Source organism: Epinephelus moara, chromosome 4, assembly GCF_006386435.1.
Source record: "Epinephelus moara isolate mb chromosome 4, YSFRI_EMoa_1.0, whole genome shotgun sequence".
In the NCBI taxonomy this organism is placed as follows: Eukaryota; Metazoa; Chordata; class Actinopteri; order Perciformes; family Serranidae; genus Epinephelus; species Epinephelus moara.
In genome coordinates, this window is record NC_065509.1 from 30,195,759 (window position 1) to 30,221,665 (window position 25,907).

Genomic DNA, 25,907 nt, shown 5'->3' on the forward strand with positions numbered 1-25,907 from the left:
TTAAGGGAAGGAGCCTAATGTTTCTTAAATGTAATAATTGATGTGAGCTGGCAGAGCTGTGAGCACAGTGTCTCGTGTCAGGTGTATTAATTTGGTGTAGTACTAAAAAAGCACACATATCTTTGTATGTGTCAAAAGGAAAAGGAAGTTGATAAACAACAATTTGTATTTATCAGCATTAAATAAAATGAAGTTTATTTCCGAGGCTTTGACTCTTAACTGTTGCGTAAAAATTCGAAGGCTATGTTCTGTTGCTACCTTGTGGGTGGACAGGCCATATCACGTTATGAACAGAAATATGAAAGAACACAAAATTCCGAGCCAAAGCAAATAAGAATAAATCAGCATTTAGGTGCACTGTTTTGAAAGCATGAAATGCCATACATTAAGCTTGAGCTGGCGGATTCGCCCACTCATGATTGGAACAAGCTAGTGAAAGCTCACACATCGCCCTGCATGGCTTAAGCACTGTGGCACTCGGCTTACAACTGTCACCGATGTACACCACATTATTATCTCAATAAGCCGCCCTATTTTCCCTCCGTCCTCCATCCTCCGCCACCACCGAGCAGATAGGGGCTGGGTGGAGATAACTGGAGACGCAGAGAGTGACCCAGAACTGTCAGGCCCCTCCACAGTGGGCAGGGCTGGGCTCCAGAAGCTAGCATATGTCCCCTGCATCATTCCCCACCTCTTCTTTTACTTTGGCACCTTCATTTCTTCCAATGATAGCTTGCAGTTCAGCACAGCCCCAGCCACTTGATCCAGCTCTGCTCCACATAACCAGTGTAATCCCCATATCACTAGGCTCCAAAAGAGCAGATCTGCTCTATATTTACTGGGTGGGTTTGATGTGCTCCCATTCATTAGGCTTGCAGTGAGAGATTAATTATCAAAAATAAACCAAGCCCCGGAGGGGAGCGCAACAACTAATGTGTTAGGAGGAATGACAGTAGACACAGCACTTCAGCAGTTTGCCCACTGTAGACCTTCTTATTATTACAATACTTATTATTATATTATTCAATTAATTATCATTTAATGTAGATTATTATTTGATATACGAATCAAGGTATCAATAGTGCTATCAATTCCAATAAATACAATGATATGAACAACACTTTAAATAGAGTCTAATAGGCACATATGCATTCCTTTGATCACAAAGCCAACGTCTGTCACACATTTATAAAACATACCTACGACTGCCACCATTTAATGACTTCAACTAGAGCCATGCATCCACCACACACCACCTGCCTAATTCTGTTTTTGTTTCAAGTAGATGAAACATTAAGGGTGTGGGAATAAATCAATACATCACAATAATTTCCAAAGTAATACTGTAACAATACATGCACGCCAATTATCTTTTTTTTTTCTTTTTCTTTTTTTTTTAAATCTTTATATACAGTAAATTGTTATTTATTAAATTATTATATAAATAAATGATTATTGCAATAAAATTAAATTTTCGGTAGCATTCTAGAGATGATATCAATTTCTTTTTCAGTCCACTAGATAGATTTTGCTGCAATAAAAATGACTAAAAAAAGATGAACAGACTGAAAAATTTAACATTTTTGTGATTAGGTAATTTATTAGATTATTAGAAAAAAATATTAGATTATTAAATAAAAAAGATGTTGACAGGGGTTTTCCTTTGGGGACATAATTTGTAGTTGAAAATAGGTAATAAATGTCAATATATCACAATATATGTTATCTCAATAATCCCAAAATATAATACTGTATCATAACTTAAGTATTGTGATAACATCATATCTCTGGTGATTTCCATCCCTACAAAATATTATACATATTCAAAATTACTACTACTACTACTACTACTGTGAAATAGTACTACTACTTTTTCCACATTCACCCAGTTCTGACTACGACATGAAAAGATGGTAACTTTAAAGGCAACGACTGAAAAAGAAAAAAAAAAGCGCCAGATAGTATCTATTGGAAATAGCTGCATGTTCTGTGTTACTGCATCTTCCATCATCCTAACTCACACAGCAGTGATGTATTGGGAATAAAATGCCTCAGTCAGAATGAATTCCTGGTGTTGATGTCTGTGTGTGCACATGTGTGGGTTTGTCCTTGCATTTGTGATGGAGGCGGGAGGGGGAAAAAAAAATAAATTCAAAAACATATCTTTAAAAAGGCCATCAGTTTTTTTTTTTCTTTATGAGCGCTGGTACTGATCCTTTCTTTTTGCTGTCTCACAGAGGGGTATATGGACACTGGAGCTGAGGTGGACGTGGCTGTGCTAGCTGGTTAATGTGAATTCTATTTCTCACTTCCTACGAATAGACGAGGAATAAATTATTCATAACACCAAGGGAACAGCAACTTGTCTATGGTAAATTCATCTTCTTCCTCACATCCCCCCTTATTCTTCCAACTTTCTTTTTTTTTTTTTGAAAGTCTTATTTCTGCAAAAAGGTCTGACACAGCAGTGAATTCATCAGTGTCACTCCATTCAGAGGAACGGTGGCCTTCCTGCCCAGTGAATGACATATTTGCTATTCAAAGGCAAAGTGAGAAAGCTAACCCAACACTTTAAACTTACTTTGTAATTTAGAAAATTTTGAATATTACCTCTACTCAAAGCAGAGCTGCAACAATCAACTGATGATCGAATAATTGTTTGTTTTTTTTAAGAAAACAAGTTAAATTTACCTGATTCCAGCTTCTTAAATGTGAATATTTACGTCATAATGGGCTTTGGGAAACACTGACTGAAGACTTTCACCATTTTCTGACATTTCATGTTTATGTTTATTTTATTTAAGAAGGGACAGTGCACATTAATTAACATGATCACTTAAGTCACGTAAATGTGCCAGATTTAGCCATACAGGCTAATTTTCATCTGCAGAACCAAACAACAAATCAATTTATCTAAAAAAATAATGGAAACTAGTCCATATTCATTGAGTGCACAATTTCCCACGTACAGTTTCACATGGTGTGTGTTTGGGATACAGGTCATAGGAAATTGCAGATTAAACAGTCAACTGAACCCATTAAGAAGAGCAATGTATTCAGACAGAGTTTTTGTGAATTTGATAGTACGATTGCAGCCACAGCGATCTGTTGCATTTTAGCCATTTTTCTGCCAATTAGAGTTAAATTTCTCCAGTCACCTTGAGGCGTCCTGTTCTACATATCTACCAAGTTTCACCTTGAGGCGTCCTGTTCTACATATCTACCAAGTTTAGTAAAAATCGACATGGCGGCTAGGCCTAGATAAGAAATTAGCTCTCTAGTGCCCCCATTTTGTTTGATGGGGTCAATAATGGAGGGGTCCCCTCAGATTATGTGTGGTCATATGCCTACAAAGTTGCGTGGTGATCGGTGAAACCCTTGAGATGTTATACACCTTTATGTGATGAGCCACGCCCTCCGCAATATTCATTGCCTTATAGAAGCTCAGTTTTAGTAAGTTTTCCAACTTTTGCCAAGAGGGAACTTTAGATATTGGTCCCTAGATTATGTTCACCGAGTTTCATGCAGATCGCTCAAACTTCCTAGGAAGAGATCGATTTTAAGTGTTTTTCAAAAAAATTCAAAATGGCGGAAAATCTATATAACCAGAAGTTATGGGTTCTTGATGCAGATTTGTTCCTCATGAGGAGAGGCATCTCTGTGCAAAGTTTCATGTCTCTACGACATACGGGGCATGAGATATGCCCATTCAAAGTTTGCGATTTCAATCAGTTGCTATAGCGCCCCCCTTTGGCCAATTGATGTAATATTGCTTCATTTGTATCCTCCCATGACCCTCTACCACTGTGCCAAATTTCACATGGATTGACCAAGTCAGTGAGGAGAAAGACGTGGAACAGGCACACCCACAGACAGAGTTTTCGTCATTATATAGTTAGATACTCATTATTTGCCATCTAATGGAATTGTTTTTCATCGGCTTGCGTGGCATTAGCATTCACTTTTGCATGTTTTATGTATTTCATTATTTTCAAGGTGTTTTATGTGGAAGTCTTTTATGTGTCTTATGTTTCACATGGGTGTGAGACTAGTTTTCTCTCCTCAAACAGTGAATTTAAAAGCTGAAATTAGGGCTGACACGTTATTAGATTTTCGCTACACAATACTTGTGACCAAAAGAATTCATAATAACATTATTGTTGTCAATATGGGCTTTGTCTTGTTTTTGGGAAATGATTTACACTCAAAATATAAGTATTGGGAGGTGGAGAGGGAGTCTAAGTGGGAACAGAAAGAAATGGAAATGATTTTAAGAGGTGTTGTATTATTTACACAATATTATCAGGTGTGTATTATTAACACTATATCAATATTTCACTTTTTTAACACCGTGGTTATCATCCAAAACGGTGCATCGTGACACCGCTGTGAAACTGAATTAATAAATACTGCTTTTACAGGCAACAGCTCAAGGAAAATGACAAAAGTTACAGGTAAAAAAAAAAGCAGCTCCAGTTTGGTTTTCAAACATCAATAGGCCTCTTACTTTTGGGATGATACATGTACACAACAAATTTCAACCTTGCTTTTACTTTTATGTTGTCAAAAACAAACAAACGGACCCACAGAGGAAATAACTACTTCCTGTGAGTAATGAACAAATATGTTCACAGTGCTGTATGAGCTGTTTCATATCCACTGTTAAAAAACAAACAAACAAACAAAACAAAGCTAAGACTATCAAAGCACACTGACACACAGTGGAGCATCATGAGGTTATCAGTCAATAAGTATGGTTACTTTCACACCTTTAGTTTGGCTCATTTGGTCTGGACCAGGGGGAGAAAATGATACATTTTCACATTACACACTCTGGTCCAGTTACTGGTCACACTGACTTTACACAAACAAACCAAAATGAGGAAACATGAGGTCATACTGACTTACAGGTAACTCGCAGACTGGACAGTTTGAGACCCTGCACCATGAGAATACACTAGGGGAAATCAACTTCCAGTGACTGACAGAACGTTAATGCTTCTGATGTGTGTATTAATGTTCTTCGGTGTCACAAAGAGCTCATAAAGAAATAACTGATTGTTAGCATTATCGGTAGGCTTTTATTAGACTGCAAATCGATCACACGTTATGACTAATGACTGACGTAAAAACAGGATGAAAAGGAGGCGTTTTGTGCGGTAATGATTCAGGGTTTATTACTGTGGGATCGCTGTCACACACTTTTAATGGACTTAATGAACTGACAAAGTAAACGGAGTCGGATACAATCATGGCAGTTTTAAAAGCTTTTTAATCAGGGGAAATAACCTTGCTGATGTGCGTAAGTGTTACCATGGTTACACGTTTGCATTAGTATAAATAGGTTATAGGCCTTACAAAGCCCTATTTTGGGATCAATTATGAGATCTTGGACAGATTATACGATGGATTTATTAGTAGTTTAGCTTTTGAAATCGTGAAGTCAGGACTGTGGCTGTGGTTGGTTCGTGTGTGTGTGTAAGCGAATCAAAACCCATCTTTTCAGGTGGTATCTGTTCAAATGTTTGGTCCACAACAAGGTCCAATTGACAGCCTGAACAGCAGCCTAAACAAACTCAACGAACCATACTAACCAGGCAAATGGATCGAAGTTTGTTTAAACTGAACTCAACAGTTTAGGTGTGAACACACCCTATGTATGTAAAAAATAAAACAGAACTTACCTGATGTAATAGTCATTCCTGATGAGCAGAAGGTGCTGCAGGACTGACAGGAAGTAGGCCTCCGAGCCCGTGTCTTTCACCATATTGGACAGGAGATGGTACACTTCATTCATATCAGTACAGGAGAAGGGTTAAGGGAAACACTTTCATGACAGTGCTACTGTTTAGGTTTCCAAGTCAAATTCATTCACAGCTGAGGTTAACTTCTTGAGCAAACACCCGATTTGACTTCATTATTCAGGTGGCTTCAAGTCCTTCTAAACATTTACATATTTATTAGTTCTTGTTTTGTTTCTAACTACTTATTTATTTTCCCCCCCGAGTTCTTCAGCCTTTCTGACAGGCATCATTGTGCAGAGGCAAACCGAGATGTGATTTCTCTTATCCGTGCTCTCTTGGGGGAGCTAAAACAGTGTAAGCAGCTAACTTGAGAAGGGGGACTGGTAATAAAGAATACTCCCTCTGGTTTACCTGTCACTCTAAACCTTTCACAATAGAGGAAATTAATTACATGAAAAATTCGCTGGTTTGAATGTTTGAGGCGAGGATGATGGGGAGCCGATCATTTGCAGGACAAAAATATGGCTGAATTCCAGCACTCAGATTGAAACTGACATGTACTCAGGAGCGAAACTTCATGTTATTAAAATTGCAAAAGGTATTGATTATGTGTCTTATGTTTGCTTTTCCCAGGAGGAAGTAGTGATGGCTTTGACAGCTAAAATAGATCATAAATCTGACTGTCTATCTTTCTTTTCTGTGTTCAAATATCATATACTAAATTGATTATTTGCTGAGTATTTGTTTTAAAGGGTATTTCTTGTGATGTCAAAGAAACAAATATTGTTTAATATTGAAAGTGACTGAATCAATGTAAGGACTATATGACATGCATTACAGGAGAGGATAAGCACGTACATTGAAACACATTTCAAAATTCAATCTCTAAGTTAATGGCTGATTTGTAATACAAGGTTAATCCAGAAATAATTACATTTGTGTTCCTAAAACTTCTATTAGTGTTCCTGAAAGTGTAGCTCCAAGAAGCAAAGAACCCAGGAAAATGAATGATTTGGAGCCTATTTAATTTGTTTGCTTGAGAAAGGAGGATTTCCCCATGGAGACTCATCTTGTTTGAAAAAGTGGAATAAGCCTCTCAGATATGTGCACACATGCAGAAAAAAAAAAGACTAAGGAGACAGTACCCTGTTAAGCTCACAGTGATGAAATCCTGATTGCCATCATAACATGAAGTGCGGATCCTGACAATGCGTGCTAAAATATTTACACAGTGACTGCAAAGCAATGAAGTGACGCTTTCAAGACACTTTCAACATGGTGGCAGCATATGTTGCAATTCCCCTCCCTTCTGCCTTTGGCACTGACAATATCAGTGAAGAGCACACGCAAAACAGACTTCATATAAGGTGAATGAGCTTGAGGATTCAGACTAAATTAGAGCCTAATTAAAGATGGGGTAGGCAGTTTTATTTTGGCATCACAGATATCCCATAATGAACCTTGAGGATACTGTAATTCAAGTGGTCTGAGTGACAGCTAGACTTCTGCACCTTCTCTTGGCTCTGTTTTCAGGATTTGGAAAATCTATGAGACTATGGCAAATCAAAGGTCATTTCAAAAAGAGGGCATTCATTTTGGCTGCTCTACAAATGCAGATGTGCTTCCATGCCCCTTTAGTGAAAGCCAGATTCAATGGCAATCAAAAAGAGTCAATAAGAGAGTCTGACAATAAACAAAACCCGTGTCATTAATGACAAAGTGTTTCAGAAATGGAGAGAAAATGCTGCTAACAGTTTAGCCTTCTGCTAATCAGAGCAAAAGGCTCACAGCTGCGGCTTTATGTTTACTTTGCTGTTGATCTAGCTAACGTTTGCTAGAGACTTGACTCACAGTGTGTCCTCTGCATCACTCCCCACTCCTACAGACCACCTCGCTGGAAGGAGAGCTGGCAGCAGCTCTGGAGACTGAACTCCAGTCAGCGACAGTGCAAACCCCAGCTCCAGGGGACCGGACAGCCCCAACTCCCCGCTAGGTGCTAACAGGTAAGACTCAGCGCTGCTGCTGGGCAGCTGTCGCTTTGATACCCTGTGATGGAGGGATTTTTGCGCTGGCTGAATTTAAGATGCTACAGCTGCCAACAAAAGGTCTGTTTCCTGGGCTGCTGCCAGCTCTCCTCTCGGGGTAGCTGCTCACAGCGACGGGGAGCGAGGTGAAGGGATGGTGGGGTGGCTAACGTTAGCTTGCTAATCCTTGTCTCATTTTTGGTCTTATAAACAGAGATGGAGAGAGCAGGGCTTAGAGGGGTTGAGTGAATGTGCAGTGTGCAATTTTACACTGACATCAGATAAAATAAATCAATGTATGGAAAACACTGGGCTACCGTACGAGGCATGTGCCAATGCCTGTGGTCGTTTGGTGGGAGGGGCTTAGTAGGGTCCATCTTACATGTTTTCAAGGGTTGATCTGAAAATGTTGTCAATGCTTTATTTGTTTCCTAATGCTATTTGTCAGGTTTCATCAACAGCTAATGAAGGATGACTCTGTGAGAGAGCATCAATAATTCAGATAATTTATTTCCTCCAAAAAAAAAGGAAAAAAGCACTGCATTCTCCATTGCCCATGCTATCATCCACACAAAACAATCTGCAGCCGCTGCAATTGGAGAAGATCAATTCTTTTAAATACTGTTTGACACTTTTCCTATTAATTTCAACAATGTCTGTAATTAAACTCCTATCCCATATCAAATTTTTAGAGAGAGAGGGATGGGAATACAGGCTGCTCTGCAGTATCATTTCCCTCCCTTGTATTAGCTGAGTATGAAGCCTGGGAGAATTACCAATCCTGTGAGATTCAATTATAGCCTCACCACAGCAGCATTTGAGAGGACATGAGAAGGAGCTCAGACTGGGAAAGTGTCCAACTAGCTTCATCTATCACTAAGCTGCAGACATAAACCTAATGTAGAATGCCAATCCATTCGATGACACCCCCTCTACGCTCTCTTTTGCGCTCTCTGTCTCTCTCTTTACACTCCCTCTCCAAATAATGAATAAACATGAGTGGCAGTCAAGTGTGACGTAGGCCAGTCAGTGGTGGGGTCAATCAATCACCATTCCACAGCTCATTAATATTTATTAATGGCCTGGAGTCACCTCCTCGGCAACTGGACCTGGGCCGGACACAGAGGAGCCTCTCCAGGTTAATATTCATGAAGCTGCAGCGAGAAACACGACACATATGCAATGCTCAGGTAGTAGAAATACTATCAGCGTGGTATCATGCATATATGTGTGTGCGTGTGTGCGTGTGTGTGTGCTATGCAGGCAAAGGGACAAAGGGTAGCCTAGGCATTCGACTCATGCTCAGAACCCGCAGATCAATACCACATTGTCCTTGGAAACAAACATTGGGCCTTCTCATTTGTGAACCTGCTCAAGCACATCATTAATCCAGGTGCACTTTTTTTCTCTCCATCTTCTCTCGATGCGCACACACACACACACGCATACGACCTCCTCCCCTCACCTACATGTGTCAACAGAAACTGTCACTCACGGCAGCACTTTGTGCCGGTACTAGAACTCTGGGATTTGGTGGAAGAAAAAGGTTGTGGGAACGAACATCTGCATAACAATGTCAGCGTCTGAGTTTGTCTGCTCACAATGTCAGCCATTCATACATAGCCTCAGAGAAGATTTGTGAATTATTAAAGGGGTCTTCTCTGGGATGCTTGAAGAAGTTTCCAACTCTGGACTAAATTATTGCTCACCTTATCAACTCCTATTCGTTTGGAGTTAAAGGGTAAGTTTGAGATTTTTCAACCTGGACCTCATTTTCCCGTGTTTTTGTGCCTGAGTGACTAATGGGAAAAACAGTTTTTGAAAATGGCCCAGTATTGAGCGAGACCCTGCAGCCAGTAGCGAAACCACTGGGCTGACTGCCATTTTTTCTATTTCTTTTTTAAAACCACTGGCAAAATATCATGGGTTCCTGGAGATGGGTCAGAAAGTCACAAAGCAGCATCCCAATTAAGTTATTAATACATTACTGAAATACTGCATACAATAGTCCACCATCTCTGCTCCTTTCACTGTAACTTCTCAAACACACACTCACACGTCAGGGAGCTCAGTCCATGACTCATGCCCCGAGTTGTTACTTTGCAGCCTGTTTCATCACTGCCATCTGCAGCAGTCTCGCTCATCACTGGACCGATTTCAAAAATCTTTATTCCATTAGTCTATTACAGGGCTGCCCACTTCAAGTCAAAGATTGAGATTATAAGTCAGAGACCCCTCAGTCGTCTGATTCTTCAACTCGAGCCGTACTTCAGTCAGTGTGCAGTGTACTCCTGGGGAAGTTTTGGTCCCCAGCTGTAGCTGCAGAGTGAGCACTCTTCACATTCAGGCTGCTCTCTAGTACAGGCAGCTGCAGACCTGGTGCCAGGGTGAGTCTGAGTGAGACTGCAGAAGCTGCCTGGAGGAAAAGAGGCTCGAGTCAGGCTCGGAGATAGACTTTTCTTCTGCCCTCTGCTTAGAAGTGATGAATTTACAGCTCATGGCAATTTAATACAATATGTCTCTGGCTTTTGTTTGATCAGGAAATATGCTGTTGTATGTTTCGGACCCACTGTTAGCGCAGTTAGCACATATTAGCTTTGAGGGTGCGATATTACATGACCATTGCTGTCAAACCCCGTTTAAACTTTCAAACTCTACATGGGAAAAAAGCATAACGAATCTGATCCGATCTTATCTGTATCAATGCAAATCTGACTCGACTGACAATTCTGAGTCAGGTAAAACCCTACACACAAAAACATAAGAAAATAGGGTCCATGTTGAAAAATGTCAAAGTTACCCTTTAAATGGACGATGGCAGAGTGCTGGGGGAGAAAATTCACATTTCTACTGAGCAGGAGAAACCTTATGATATAATATGCCTCCACATAAAAGTGTTTAATTGTCTACTGTGAATAGTAAATGGTAAAAACAGGAAAACACATGTCTGCTTGATACCTTTCTCCTGAGTCTCACAACAACCCTACTTAGCCAAGTACTCAGACAAGGACAAAAAGTGAAGAGGAGAGGAAGGGAAGAGTAAATAGAAAGAAGAGTGAAGAGGTGGAAGAAGGTGGAAGGTGGTTCAGATGACTGGGTTATTTACCTAGTATACCTGGTCAGAGATGGAGCTGGATATCGTGCTCTGGCTCCTCAAATCCTTCTCTAATGAAGCAAGCCATGAAAGGCTTTACTAAAGCTTGACCAAACCCACAGTATACACTCATCTCTCACTGCTAGCTCTGCAGGCCTGCTCATCTGTATATTCACACAGAGGGAGGAAGAAAGGATATTCCATCTCAGCGCGGATGTCATCCAGGCGATGGGAGAGTTCGATGGAGTCCTCCTCCTTGTTCTCATTGAACACCTTGAGCTGGATGTCGAGCTCCTCTGTCTCTTTTAGCTCCTGCAATGAGTTAGACACACAGCAGATAGCTAAGAAAATGAAGTTGTACAAAAGGTCATCTTGCAATGTAGATTGTGATAAAGAGTCCTAACACCTGCGAAGAATAACTTAGATATGGCTTTTAACCATTTATCACTCCAGTATTGATATTTTTGAATCTTGCTAAAACTTTTATGTGTCACTGTTAATCAGGCCTATTGTAAAAATAGTAATACTAGAATATTAGTTTCCCTGTTCCAGCTTTAGAGGAACTGTGAACTGAGACGCCCTGAACACTCTCACTAGGTATTCCAGACAGTACCTATTCCTGCACACCTGTTCCAGCCACGAGGGGCTACGGCAGTGCTCTTTACCACTTCTCTATGAATCACCGGCAGTGGAGTTTACAGACTGAGACAGGGCCAAATGTAACCCAATTTCTGCAGGTATCAATCACCCTGCACTGTTTTTTTGGGTGCACCATCTGTCTTGAGCAACACAGGTTCGGAGGGAGGTGCACAATGCCACAAAAAAGGGGGGAAGGAGAAGAGGAGGGCCAAATACATGTGTCAAGGACTATAAGAACAAAACAAATTGTGCTCTTTTTTTTTTTTTTTTTTGTGGAGTTCACTTTTTCTTTGCCAACAGCTTCGCCAGCTCCCGAGCATAACTCATAATTAGATGAACGAGTGTCAGTTTGAATGTCGGCATTAAAAGCGGTGAACGTGGCATTCATAAATGGCTGTACACTGAGACTCTTTCATATCAGGGGGCAGAATTGAAGATAATTAAAGTAATGACAGTAATAATCAACAGGAGCAGCTGGGATGACTTATTAACAACTGGCTCTGTGACACGCTCACCCCACTCGCTACAAATGAGAGCCTGAGTGATGAGTTGGAGCTCGTTTGCCTTCAGTGGATGTGTAGGCCTGCTGATAATGATGCCAGAACGACCTGTGTGATGAGCTGCTGGCACTGCATCACACTTGACACAAGCTACTACTGCTTGTAACACCACTACTACTATTATTTATTAAATTAACAATAGTATAACCTTTTCTCATTAATGTCATTTGTGTCCTGTGGCACCTGATTATTTGGTTTAGGGCTGGGCAATATTATAGCAATACCATTATATGAGACAAGGCTTAATCTTAGATTTTGAATATCCTAAGAGTTTCTTTTCCTGGTTGTAATAGCTGCTTTACAGTAAAGTGATGACATTTTCTGAACTTACCAGACAGTTCTAGCTGATCTGTTATTTGCCCTTACCCACCTAGTCACTATATTCACATTACTGATGATTATTAATAAAAAATCTCATTGTGTAAATATTTTGCAAAAGCACAGATAGTCAACCCTACAATATTGTTGCAATATCAACATCAAGGTATTCGGTCAAAAATATTGGGATACTCTATTTTCTAAATATCCCCCAGCCCTTGGAATGATATCTAGTCTCATATTACATTCATTGATTTTCCGTAACTGCTTATCCTGTTAAGGGTCGCAGGGGGGTAGGAGCCTATCCCAGCTGACCTTGGGCGAGAGGCGGGGTACACCCTGGACAGGTCACCAGACTATCACAGGGCTGACACATAGAGACAAACAACCATTCACACTCACATTCACACCTACGGACAATTTAGAGTCACCAATTAGCCTGCATGTCTTTGGACTGTGGGAGGAAGCCGGAGTACCTGGAGGAAACCCACGCTGACACAGGGAGAACATGCAAACACCGCACAGAAGGGCTCCCCCACCCTGGGTTTGAACTAGGAACCCCCTTGCTGTGAGGCGACAATGCTAACCACTGCACCACTGTGCCGTGGAATGATAACCTCATATTACAATATCAAAATATAGTCGATATATTGCCCAGGATTGACTTAGCGGAAGCAAAAAAAGCAGAAAATGGCTGATGGTCCAAGGACGGACCTTCAGCTACTCAAATAGCAACTTGAATTCAGTGCTGCTGAAGATATACAGTCACTAGAGGTCTATGATTAAACTTTAACCCATGGTCTATATACCAGAATACTTGTTTTTTGCAATACTTCAAATTGGTTCCCCAATATCGTGATAGCACCAAATCAGGAGATAAGCACATCGTCCAAGACAGAATAGAGGAAAAATGTGTGTTTTTGATTTAAGTGTGAACTGTAGCTGTAACTATAGTCTAAGAAATTCTAGTTGGACACCTCACAGGCATACTTTAAAGCTGTAATGAGTTATGCTGTAAGGCTACAAATCTGCTAGGACGAGTCATAATGTTTTCAAGGAGCCTAGAACTTGTACTGGTAAAAATAAGACAAGGTTCGTGGTTCAGAATTACCAAGGCCAAACCGCGCTGTGTTTCTGACAAGTTTGACAAAGCTGACCTAAACTGATTGATTGAATTTATTGATTGACACAGTAAGAGTGAATGTTTTGGCTACAACCTCTTTTACAAAGTCAGGAGCAGAACTTTTCATGCATGTGAATAATCCAACTATGTTGTGCGAGACAGTTTGATAACTCACAGGTAGGATCTTCTTCAGGCCACATCTCAAGAACTCATTGCGTAAATGTATCCGGAAGTCGAGGTCATCGGGGGAGGTGACCAGGGCGTTGATCAACTGCATGCAGGCAACCTGTGGAGCAGATGGATTAAATGACAAAGAAACGCATGAGAAAGAGACACAAAAGAGGTAATTCTTGCAAAATAAATCAATACAAGATTATTATATAGTTTAATTATAAATGTAATGTTTGGTCTTTGTAATATAAACATGTGTTTATGAGTGATAATTTGCTCTTAATATTCTCTTCCCAAAACTAAAACTACAGAAAAGAGATTGCAACGATGAGTAGAGAAAGGTAGAGAGAGAGAGAGAGAGAGAGAGAGACAAGAAGAGAGATGGTGGAAAGTCCAGGTCTGCTGTGTCTATTGACTAGATGTGCATTATTAATGGATTTATTGGAAAGGAAAAAGCCTCAATGCGTGTGCGTGTGTGTGTGTGTGTGTGTGTGTGTGTGTGTGTGTGTGTGTATGTTAGTATGTGTGTGTGTTGGGCAGAGAAGGGGGCTAAGAGGAAATCGCTGATGAATTATAATGAGCAGTAAGGTGTTTCAGGGGAGCAAGCCATGGATAAGACAGTTTTCCTTGGACAGACAATCGATAGCAGCCTGAAGGATTCCCATGGACAATGTGAAACGTTGTCTTCTGAAACCTTGACCCTGTACTGTTTGCCTTGTGTTATTAATAAGAGCCACAGCAGTGTTGTTTCTGTGCGGTTTACTGCATCAGTTTTATTTTATTTCTGGGTTAACGTTTTTATTCTAACACCGAAACATACAACTGAAGATCCTTGCATGCAATGTCTTCTGCATACATGCTATAAAATACATCCTTTTGACACTTGCGTCCAATAAAGCGCTACAATTAAATATATCAGCGTTATCAAAGTTTCCGTTTGATGAAAGGCGCAAAGACGTTTTCTTAAATTATCAGTACTGGTTTCTTTTTCTGTTGCCGTAAAGTTGAGGCAGCAGTAAAACAAACCCATTTCTTCGTCAGGTGATGGAGGAAAAACGCATGTTATTATGCAATACGGATATACTGTTACGATACTGCATATTCCTTTGGGAAAGCACAAGCTTGTTGCAGTAAAAGAGGCAGCACCAGTGACTGTGTTGCGCCAGAAACATGGCATACTTCTCTGTGTTCCACAAAAGCTTGAGAGCCTCTAAGCAAGATCTGTGCATTGAAACCTGACATTTTACTGTATCCACCAGAGGCCAGATACATAAAAGAAGCTCCACCAAATCTTCACAGAATTTATGTGAGTGAAGAAAGCCGTGGAGCTCATGAAAAATTCCTTCTCTTCTCCTGCATAGAGATTTACATCAAGCACCTCAAACATACCTCCGCCATGTACTGTGGAGTGGGAAGTGGTTGTGTTTGGGGGGGGGGCGTTATCTATGTTGGGTTTAGAGAGCTGCGGTGGTGCCATGTGGGGGGGTTCCAAACATCGTAATTAAAAGTGGCACTGCTGGGACGGTTTTAAAGTTGAAGTGCGGAGTTTCTCTCGCGCTCAGCAGACAAGCATCGCCTCAACTACGGCAAAACACATTTTAATCACATTAGCGAAGTCTACTTCTACAGCCCATCACAGGTTTTGGATAAAAAGTCTATTAATTTCCTTGAACCCCCTGCATCAGCAAAGCATTTTAATTTACTTCACAATTAGCAGAGCTTCATTTCATTAACGGCAAAATTTAAAGGAAAAACAACAGCCTCCTAATAAAAGAATATCTACTTTCACTTCCACCACCCGCCTCATCAGTTTCCTTCATGACTCTTCCTTCATGACTTCACAATCCCTGCAGTTAAAAAAGTAATTCCTTAAGTAATTCCCTGCTTTTGGTTTCACAAAAACATGTTTTAAGCAGTGTTTTTACTGCTGTTGTATAGTTTTTTCCTGCTGCTGAAGAAAACGAAGAGCAGTATGGTGCTTCAGTTGCCCTTTCACACAGAGTCCTCTGAGACCCAACTTGACAGCAGCGTGGAAAAAAACAAGCAAGGGGAAGTATTTGTAAGATGTGAGAAAAAATGAGCATGATAGCGAGGAGGAGAAAGTGTGAGAAAGAGAGAGGGAAGACAAAAGGCTCCTCAAGAACTCAAAATCTCTGCTGTTTTTAATATATTTTTCTGGTGTTTGCAAAAAGAATGGGGTAGTTCAGTGGGGGTGCTCAATGAAGCAGGTGTTTTTGATTAAAGCGGTGGCGATGGAGCTCCGGGTGCATTTTAATAGCCCAGTGATCACATCCCATCATGTGCAAGAGGTGCAGTGGGGTTGACAAGTGGACCCAAAGACAGTAGGAGAAGCAGAGAAAAACACATGTATGAGGACAGCTGAGGCTGAGGTACAGTGGGCCCCGAAGTGACACAACTGTCACTTTCAGTCTTTATTGGCATCCAAACAGAATTTGTCTGACACTGGCCTGTGCCAGGTTTCTGCCCACTGTACACGGCCAACTCCTGCTTTCATTAATGAGGTGCTCCCTTCCTCTTAGGTTTGGGTAGAACAAATCAGTGTGCATGACTCATAAACTGTACACAGTGATAGACGTAGCTGCAGTGACGTCACCCATTCGTTTATGAACTCCCATTTTAAAGCCTTGAGTTTGGCGTTTTGGCTGTTGCCATCTTGGATTTTTGGAGCATCTTTTGACCAAATTCAGATGTGAAGGGGGGGGCTAACCCTAACGCTAGCTTCTTGCTTGGTGCATTTACAGCTGTGATAATGCTAATGCTAATTTTTGCTGGTGAAAAACAGGCTTAAAACCATTAAAACAAAATGTACTTAGCAGAAAAACTAAAAATGCGACTCCTTGGATGGTCTTTTAGCACAACCAAATGCTGAACAAGATTTTTTTCGGTGACCAAAACATTACAATTAACTTTCATTAAGTGTAAACGCACTGAAATAGTGATGGCTACTGCTACACCTACACTCTGTGAATCTGGGGTTACCATGGTTACGTCACTTAACTTATGCTGGCACCGTGGTAGCAACTTGTCAAAGGACTACAGCTACCTGTCAATCTAAGCAGCCATGCCCTAAATCATGCATAACATTAAGGTTAATAACGTTAAAACAATGAGTTACATAAAAATTCACCTCTGTGCAGTTGTCATGAACAGGAAATTAGCTATTTTTTAGCTTTTTGTTTTTGTACCAGGCTGTAAACATGTTAATTTCTACTGTTAAGTTGGGAATTTTAACATGGGGGGGTCTATGGGGATTGACCCGCTCTTGGAGCCAGCCTCAAGTGGCCATTGGAGGTACTACACTTTTTTGGCACTGCTGCGTTGGCTTCACTTTTCAGCCCTGGATTTTGCCACTTGTTATACATAGCATCCTGAATATTATACTGTGCCACAGACTAACGCAGTATCCAAAACACTGCTGAGGAGTAACAGTGGTTACTGTATTGCCCACTGAAGCATAAAAGGTCATTTTCATGGTTCAGACCCATATAATCTAATAGAAAGGCAGCGATGAATGCATGATGAATATGAGACAGTGATGTATTTTTATGTGTGATTCCTAACCTGGAGCTGCTGGGCTTCGTGGTTCTCCAGTCCTTCCACAATTGGAGCAAATCTCTCTTTATTGTTCCTCTCTGCAGCAATTGTCATGGCAGCTAGAATCTTATCCAGGCTGGAAGAAAACAGGGAACAGGGAGCAGGCACAACACAAAAGTCAACAAACACTTTTATCACCTCACTGACAGGACATTTACTCACAATTTTCAGCTCAAACACCATGTATCTTATCTTCCCTTGTGGGTTGGTGTGGACATTTGCTTGGCCAGTCTTTGGTCACCCTGACAAATGCTACTGCTTTCCATCTCTTTGAATGCAATGCGGTCCATTAGTGCTGCAGTATCCAATTTTGACCTCATCATGCTTGTTACTAAGGTGATGCGAGACAAAAAGCAGGGTTTTACTGAAAATGTGTTCACTTGTCAAAGCAATTGTGGTAGAGTTTATTTGTCTGGGTGAGAAAGGGTGCGTATTATTGCAGGGACTGCCAGACTAATGTGCAAATACACCTATTGAGAAAGTAAGCAAATTGGAGTACTTGCAAAGGGCTCAAGGCAGCTCTCCTAAATAGAGCATTGGACAATTTCAGCATCTAAATTGTGAATGAAAGAGAATTCTGAGCTGCACAAAAAAAACACACACTCAGACTGCAATGGAAGTAAATTGATGTCTTATGAGCACTTTTGTAAACAGTGATTTACAAAATGCATCCATAGTAATTGGCAACAGGTGGTCTCTCTGTCACTGCAAGGCCATATTTTCCCCTCATCAGTTGAGAGACTGAAGAGCTTAAAGCCCTGTTGTCAACCTTCTTATCCCCCTGGGTACTAAGAGCTCTTAGCCTGATTTACAAGTTAACCTCACTGTTCAAATAAATATGTTTACTAATAAATATTAAAAATCAGTAACAGTAAGGGCCGATTTATAGTTTCTGTGTCTGCATGTCTGCAAGTGTCCACTTTGGTCTGCGTGACGTCATCATGTACACTTCTGCAACTTGTAGGTGCAGCCCATTTCTGGTGACTATGCAGACTCTATGCATAGCGAGCATGCCGACTGTACATGCTATGATATTTTGTCACAAATTCAAGTCCAGTCCAAAACACTGCAGTCACGCCAGCTGCAGCTACCTCACCATGGTGAAGTTGGTTTTTAAGTTGGACAGACATTCATTCCAGACTCAGCGGCGTCCTCTACTTTCACCAATATCAGACATCGGCAGTGTAAGAACGGTAAGCTCACCTCCAAGCTGTCGTTTTTACTACTTGGGGCTGATGCGGACCCTAATTTGTACTGTGAATAGAACAGTGTGCATGTTACCGTAACTGTCCGCGGAAATTCAATGCAGAAAGTTTGCCCGAGCGTGTCAATGTATATGTGCAGGCAGACCCTTGCTAACTGTCCCTAGTGCGGAGCAGAGCAGTCCTGATAAACAGAGGGAGAATGGGGTAAGATGTGGCTGCCCGTAGCTCTACAATAAAATAAGATTTTAAAGGCGCTGTATGTAAGAATGTGGCCAAAATGGTTACTGCACTCAAATTCAAAATACTGCCGTGAGTCGTGTCCGCCCCCCCTCCCCTACAGATTCAAGGTTGCTGGACAGCGGCACACTGGAGACTGATTTGTTTGCCCACGGGCGGCTGCCATGGCAGGGCTGCGTCGCCGCGTCCTTGATCTTCTAACACTGCTGCCGGATACAGCTGAGGAGACTGCTAATGCTATGTACTGGGACACTGCTAATGCTGCTTGCCGTGCTGCTGTAGCTCAGTTGTAACTGTAACTGATGCTGAGACTCTACTGACTGTGTGACTGGTAGACGGCGGTGGGTGGCGCAACAGGCCAAAACACAAATTCAAAACATAAACATGATTTGCGGACCGTAAAAATTTATTTTAAATGCGAATATTCTGGCCGTACTATTGTTGTTGGTGAGATCAGTATGTTATATGAACATTATTCCTTAGTCTCTGTGACATATTAGGATGAAATAAAATAAAAATGTCGCAGTCATTGTTGATGCTGGGGAGTGATATATCAGTGTATATACTTATTTATAATTTCTTTCTTATCATTTTGGCCAAATAAATAACAAAAAATAAATTAATTAATATCCAATTCCCCAAATTGATAGTTGGATTCCTACGCCATTAACGAATAACCCAATAGTTGAATATTAAGTAACTAACATATGCCTGCTGTTGCCATCTTTATTACCTTATATCATCCCCCCCCTAAAAATAACACTTTCAGAATGACAAAACACGAGCATTTACTTTGTGAGAGAGGGAGATCATGTGTCTGACCAAAAGGACTGTATGTGTGAAGTAAGCTTGACACATAGATAAATGGAACGGCCATGCCTCTGTGATAGGGGTTACAGAGTCGCAGACAAGCATGGGGAGCTGCATACTGAGTAAATCTAAAGCCAGTTCAGACGACGCTTCAAAACAGGCGAGATAGATCTGCTTAACTTGTCGTGTTTCCTTTTGATGCTGTCAGCTGAAGTGGGTGTTGAACATGAGCCAGCGTCACAACATCGGTTGGCAAAGAAGTTTCTGAGCAAGAAAGTGACGCCTCAGCTCCTTTGGCTGTCACTTCTACAGGATACGTACATTTTAATGCAGGGCTGTGATCATGGCAAAGATTTCCATGTTTAGTTCAACCTATTCTTGAATACTTTTAAAATGCAGAGAGAGGGAGAGAAAGATCTGTACTATCTGTAAACCCAGTATCCGCTTAAATATAGTTGTGTGTATTAGTATGCAAGCAGGAAGTCAGTGTCTGAGTGTTAAGATGACTGTAATAGACAATATTTAATTAAATATTATGTGTGAAAAGGCTACCTTTTGTTTTCATAGAAAAATACTTAAGGGTTTATGTATAATAAACCCTGGATTTACATTTTTAGGAGCAGTTACTGAGTATAACTGTGATTTTACAAAATTCAATCAATAAAAAAAGATTACTTTTTAATCAAATCATCTGAACAGAGTTGGATTAAATTAATGTTAAACTTAAAAATTCACTCTTCTTTATAGTATGTAACTTAAAAACAGATTTTGGAAACCATGCACAGCCACAGTACCACAAGCATAAAGGCCTATTTGGATGGTCAGAGATGTGAGACACAGTGCTGAACTCAGCTTCTCCAACAGAATTTGTGGGTTTGTTTATTTCCACCACTGCATACAGACTGACTTTGAAGTGCCATTGTTATTCTAGTCTGGCCCTGTGGGAAACAATAAAAAACACTCCCCTAAATCCAATTTATAAGCTGTCAGCTAGGTTGTGTGTCCGTGGCAAACTACACTGAGTAGTTCAACACATTAAACAGACTAAACTGCATCATTTTGACCATGTGACCCGACTAATGTCTACACTGTCTGAGGTCATCTGTAAATGTAGTATATGCTCACAGTGGGTAAACATGTATGCATGCGGTGCAATCTCCGTCTGCCCAGTGGGAGAACATTGAAGCAATAGCGATATTTCAGTGTTTACAAGATGCAGCCGTCTCCTTTCCTCTCACAGCATTACAGAGCGTGTAAACATGGCAGGGATGGACCGTATCTCTTTCATCGCTTTTTCTTTTTTTTTTTTTGGTCATCAGTGAGGATTTTGGATTGGTGCTGTGCTGTCTCCGTATCAGCTGTGATTTACTGAGAAAGACGGAAATGTGTCCCTCACTCAACTCTGAATCCTGAAAACTTACTAACAACTTTAAATTGAGGTTAGACAGAAGAACTTTAAGGGTCACTTCATCCAAATTACAAAACAACATACCCTTGAAGGGTAACCTCAGTATTTTACAACCTGGACCTTAATTTCCCATGTTATTGTTTCTAAGTGACTAATGGGAACAGCAGTTTTTGAAATTGGTCCAGTACTGAGCCAGAATGCTGCAGCCAGCAGCTGCCAAACAGGCGGCAGGGTAATCAGTTTAGGCATTTCTGCACGTCAATTTACATCCATTTAAAGTGCTTGTTTTTGCCACTGACAGGCTCAGATTATTATTTGAAGTGTCTAACAACATTATGGAAATGATCCCTACAAAGATGGACCAGAGACAGATCCGCTTTGTATAACCAGAAACAATACAGTATTTCAACCAAACCAAAGTTGGGGATTGTTGGAACAGTGGAGAACGAACTGAGACTGTTTTTGTGATTTTGTGTCTGTCGACTTTGAACAGAGTGTGTTTCACAATGATAATATAACAGTTTCTCTAAATGGGTCTAGTGGATTTGGCGATAACATTTATACTAAAGAATCTTACTCTTTAACATAAAGATATATCTCTGTATGGGTCCTTTCGATAGTGTTGTAGACTTAAACTTTACACTTAAAATAATAATCTGAACATATCAGTGGCAAAACCAAGCATGCTTAGTGGACATAATTTGACAGTGCACAAATGCCCCAAGTGATTACACAGCAGTCTATTTTATCTCACTCAATACTGGATCAATTTCAGAAATTGTTGTTCACGTTTGTAATTGAGGATGCTTTCACACCTGCCCTGTTTGGTTCAAAACAACCGGACTGAGATCTTCTTGAAGAGGTGGTCTCGATGCGCTTCGTTTGTGGTGAGGATGTGTTACCGACCTCGATCTGAACCAACTGCAGTCACATGACACATTGTTTGGGTTAAACGTGAGCATGTTACAGTCCTGGAGGATTATTAATGTGCACCTCCTCCTGTACTGCCTTAATATGCACATTCAGCACATCCAATGCATCAAAACATTGTTTTCTAGTTGGAGCCACGCCTCGTTTTCAAACTGTATGGTTTGACTAAAATGAACAATGACAGCAATATAGTCCACGATGAGCAGCGCTAAAATCAACCTGCGTAGCTGTCCCTCCATTGTGACATTAGAAAGTGTCACATTTATCTTGCAAGTGTACTCTTCTTCAACGTCTTGTTTACTTCCTGGATTTTTCCCACATGGAAATTCTGACCAATCAAGAGCAGCTTTCTCGCCCAAGGCATTTTATCTGGTCCACTTTTAAATGCTGCCGTGAGAACACGAACCAACTCTAGGCAAATATGCAAGTTTGTAACAAAATTAGTCCCTGATTCAGCCCAAAGCAAGACAACTCTAGGTCTGAAAGCATCCTAAAAGACTCAAAAACATGGGAAAATAGGGTCCAGGTTTAAAACATACAGAAGTTACCTGTTGAGTGAGTGGAAAAATAGCTGTGCATATAGTTATATTATGTAGAAACAGAGACTATCAATCTATCGTATTATCTGCAAAGGTTTTGAAATGTCCACCACTAAAACCTCTTGCCTTTGTCTCCAGATGAAAATAGATCCAATGGAAAATGAGCACAGCAAGTGGATTTCTATTTGCACCTTCTTTATTGGGGCAGTAGTGATTATGTTGTTGTTTCACTAATCATATCTCCTTATATGCTTTTGTATGCTTGTCTTTAACATTTTCATATGCCAAACAGTTGTGTCTTTTTTTTACAGTTAGTCTGTGCTTACGTGCTTCTGAATGTTTGCTTATAATGTTTTTATTTGCCTTCAACTTGCCAAGGACGAATGAACAACGATGAAAATTAGCCCGTATGGCTAAATCTGGCACATTTACATGATGGACCCCGGTGCTCATGTAAATTAATATCCATTGTCCCTACTTAAATAAAATAAACAAAAGGCAAATACTTTGAAACCTATGCAAATACAACTGAAGCTCTCTGTTTCGTGATCTCAACTGTGACAATTTTTTTTATCTCACTAACATTCTTTGGAAATAATTTACATGTTGAGTGGGTGGGCATTTGGTAAGCTATCTGGAGATGACTCCTTAATGATATGCAAGACACCAAAAAGTCTGCAAGAGCACGATGTGTGAGAACAAATGTGACAAATGAGTGGGTAATGTGACTTCAACTTACATGTTTTCCTCTCCAATAATACAGAAAGCTGAGAGAATTTTGACAATCTCGGTCATCATGTTGGTCTGTTTGGGGTCAATTGCCCGTGCCAACAGCAACAGGCTCCGCTCATCTCCCAAGATCCTTTGCAGTCCATACTGTGAGACATGAAAGGTAGGAGGTAGGATACAGAAAAGGTCCATTGGGTATAAATTAATGAGAGCATTTGCATTTTCACTTCAAGTAAAAAATGAATTATACAAAGAAGCTCTAATGTACGTAAGTTATAGTTAGCCTTAATTTTCTTTTTAAGGAGGGACAACGAGGCCATGGGAGAAAATGGAGAGAATGATGAATTAATTCAATTCAGGACAGGACTATAGGGACAAATACTTATAGTCTCCTGTAACTTTTAGTCTCACCACAACTGAAGCAATGGGCAGAGATGACCACATGTGGGGATTAACTCTAAGAGAAGTAATATCAATAGTTCATCTATCCTTGAAATGTGTGCCACTTTTGAGAAATGAGCCAGACCTTCCCCAAAAAGGATAATTAAAAGATCTGAGACTGTGGGCTTGAAATGGTAAAATTAGCTTCACTTTGCTGTACCGCTATCCCCGGCCTGTCAGAGTCCAGATTCAAATCAGGTTTTGAGTCCTGCTGGCCAACTGAGCTACTATTACACATTCCTAACGTGTGTAATGTAAGTGCATGCGGAGTGGCCTCTGTACTTGTTCTAGATATTTACATTTATACCAGTAAATTCAAATGTAAATCAAATTTCAGGTTGTTTCGGACTGCATCCAAGTTATATCATTTCATCATGGAGGTATACTAATGTGGAGTTCATTATCTGATTAATACATTGTGTGGACTGATTTGTCTTTGTAGGCTCATACAAACCTTGTTGTTCATGAAAGCCTTCAAGCACTGGATGAGTTTATGCTGGTTCCGTTTATCAATAATCTCTTGCCTGAGAAAAATTAATGAAAAGGATATTGTAATTATATGAACAGAACCCAGTATGCTAAAACAATCACAGAGATGAGATGCCATCAAAGATCACTTACTGTTTTTTGTCCAGCAGCTTCTCCAAAGCATCCAGAAGAAGGCCGAGACCCTCATGGCCGAAGTTGTTAACCCAACTAGAAAGAAGACACAGACACACACACAAAAATTAGTTAGCCAGCATTCAGTAACGCTGAGTGTTGGTACGTGATACCTTAAAAGGTATCGACCAAACTAACCCAATACCTAAAAACAGTATAGAAATGTCTCAAATCAAACAACATTGGAACCTTTTTGTATCCAGGTCTAGAAAAAGGTTGTATGGTGTCAGGGTTGACAATGCTTCAAATATGGAAATTGCTGCAAAGAAGCCACACAGTCTTGAACGTGTATGCTTCAAATACATCTTCAACTGGACAGCACAAAATATCTTTAAAGACACCTTCAAGGCGGTCACTCAACATTAGTGTCACCAACTCAGTATCCGACCAAATGTTTCCCCTTCTGTTCCTGAGTTATTGAGTTGAATAATGGATGGTTTTCGAGAACATTCTGATGTCACTCTGAAGTGGACATTTGATCTTTTGGATACAAAATGTCACAACTTAAACGTTTATGTGAAATTTTGACATAATTAGCGTATGAATTCTTGAAATATGTTTAATGAAGTCACTTTGACCTTGACCTTTGACCACCAAGATCTGATCTTTTCATCGTTGAGTCCAAGTCGACATTTGTGCCAAATTTGAAGAAATGTCCTTAAGGCGTTCTTGAGATATAGCTTTCACAACAATGAGGACAGATAGACACAGACAGACATACGGATGGATGGCTCGGAGGCATAAAAAACATATCAAATGAAATACTCTAAATGTATTGGTAACTCTTTAAGGGTACTGGTAATATAACTTATTTAAACAATACCCAGTCCTAATATTCAGTCAGTTGTTATTGTCCTGCTGGTGTATTGTGTGCCATGTTCATTTACAAAAGGAAGCAAACACACACAATATTGTATTAACCTCAAAGGAAATCACTCATTCATTCATTTATTTAGACCCCAGGAAGAATAGCTGCTGCAATGCAAAAGCTAATGGTGATCTTAATAAACAAACAAACAAACAAAGGTTTAGCACTCACTCGAATAAATTGGCTGCTGTAGTTTTTAATTCCTCACAGGAAAGGCTTCAAATAAAAAAAAACACACCCTGCCCTTCCTAATAGTGAATACGGTCTGAATGAGTTTGAATTTAAACTGTACCCATCTACAAGCAAATGAACACCCATCCATCTTAACTAGTGTTCCCATTGCTAAGCAGTTTGTATCCAGGCCCCCCTGTGAGCTGCTATGTTCCTGTGCCAAAAGATTAAGCAATGCAGGAAAGATAACACTGTAATCGATAATGGATCGCAAGAGATAATTGGCTATAAACCACAGCGTATCAAGAGACGGCAAATGATCCAGTACAGATGAGCCCGTTTGTCTAAGCCAGGAGAAGAGAGAGGCAGGAGGAGTGTGGTCACAGCCAGATTATGTCTTTAGCATTACTTGTTTTCAGGCCCCTAACTGTCAATAATGCAAAATGCATGAAGCAATTTTCTGACATTAATGGGGCATAAGTCAATGATTTATCCCGCCTTTTTGACAATAATTTGAAAAAATAATGGTTTGAGTATTAAAGTCATTTGTATTGACTCTGTGAGTCGGAAGAGACCCTCAATTAGGGATGAGATGCATTAGCCTGAGGCTGCTGGCAAAGT

At 40.4% G+C, this 25,907-nt stretch overlaps 1 protein-coding gene across 7 annotated transcripts in view; it reads right to left on the minus strand.

The window, feature by feature from the left end:
- The window catches only part of diaph2 (diaphanous-related formin 2), a 497,420-nt gene that overhangs the window by 334,930 nt on the left and 136,583 nt on the right, over positions 1–25,907 (minus strand). For all 7 annotated transcript variants that reach the window (XM_050042679.1, XM_050042678.1, XM_050042674.1 and 4 more), the window contains 7 exons: positions 24,209–24,283; positions 24,042–24,111; positions 23,157–23,293; positions 17,256–17,364; positions 13,678–13,788; positions 11,062–11,174; positions 5,685–5,801 (listed from right to left, as the gene is read on the minus strand). In XM_050042679.1, the coding sequence (XP_049898636.1) occupies positions 5,685–5,801; positions 11,062–11,174; positions 13,678–13,788; positions 17,256–17,364; positions 23,157–23,293; positions 24,042–24,111; positions 24,209–24,283 (732 nt within the window). The remainder of the gene's footprint in view (positions 1–5,684; positions 5,802–11,061; positions 11,175–13,677; positions 13,789–17,255; positions 17,365–23,156; positions 23,294–24,041; positions 24,112–24,208; positions 24,284–25,907) is intronic.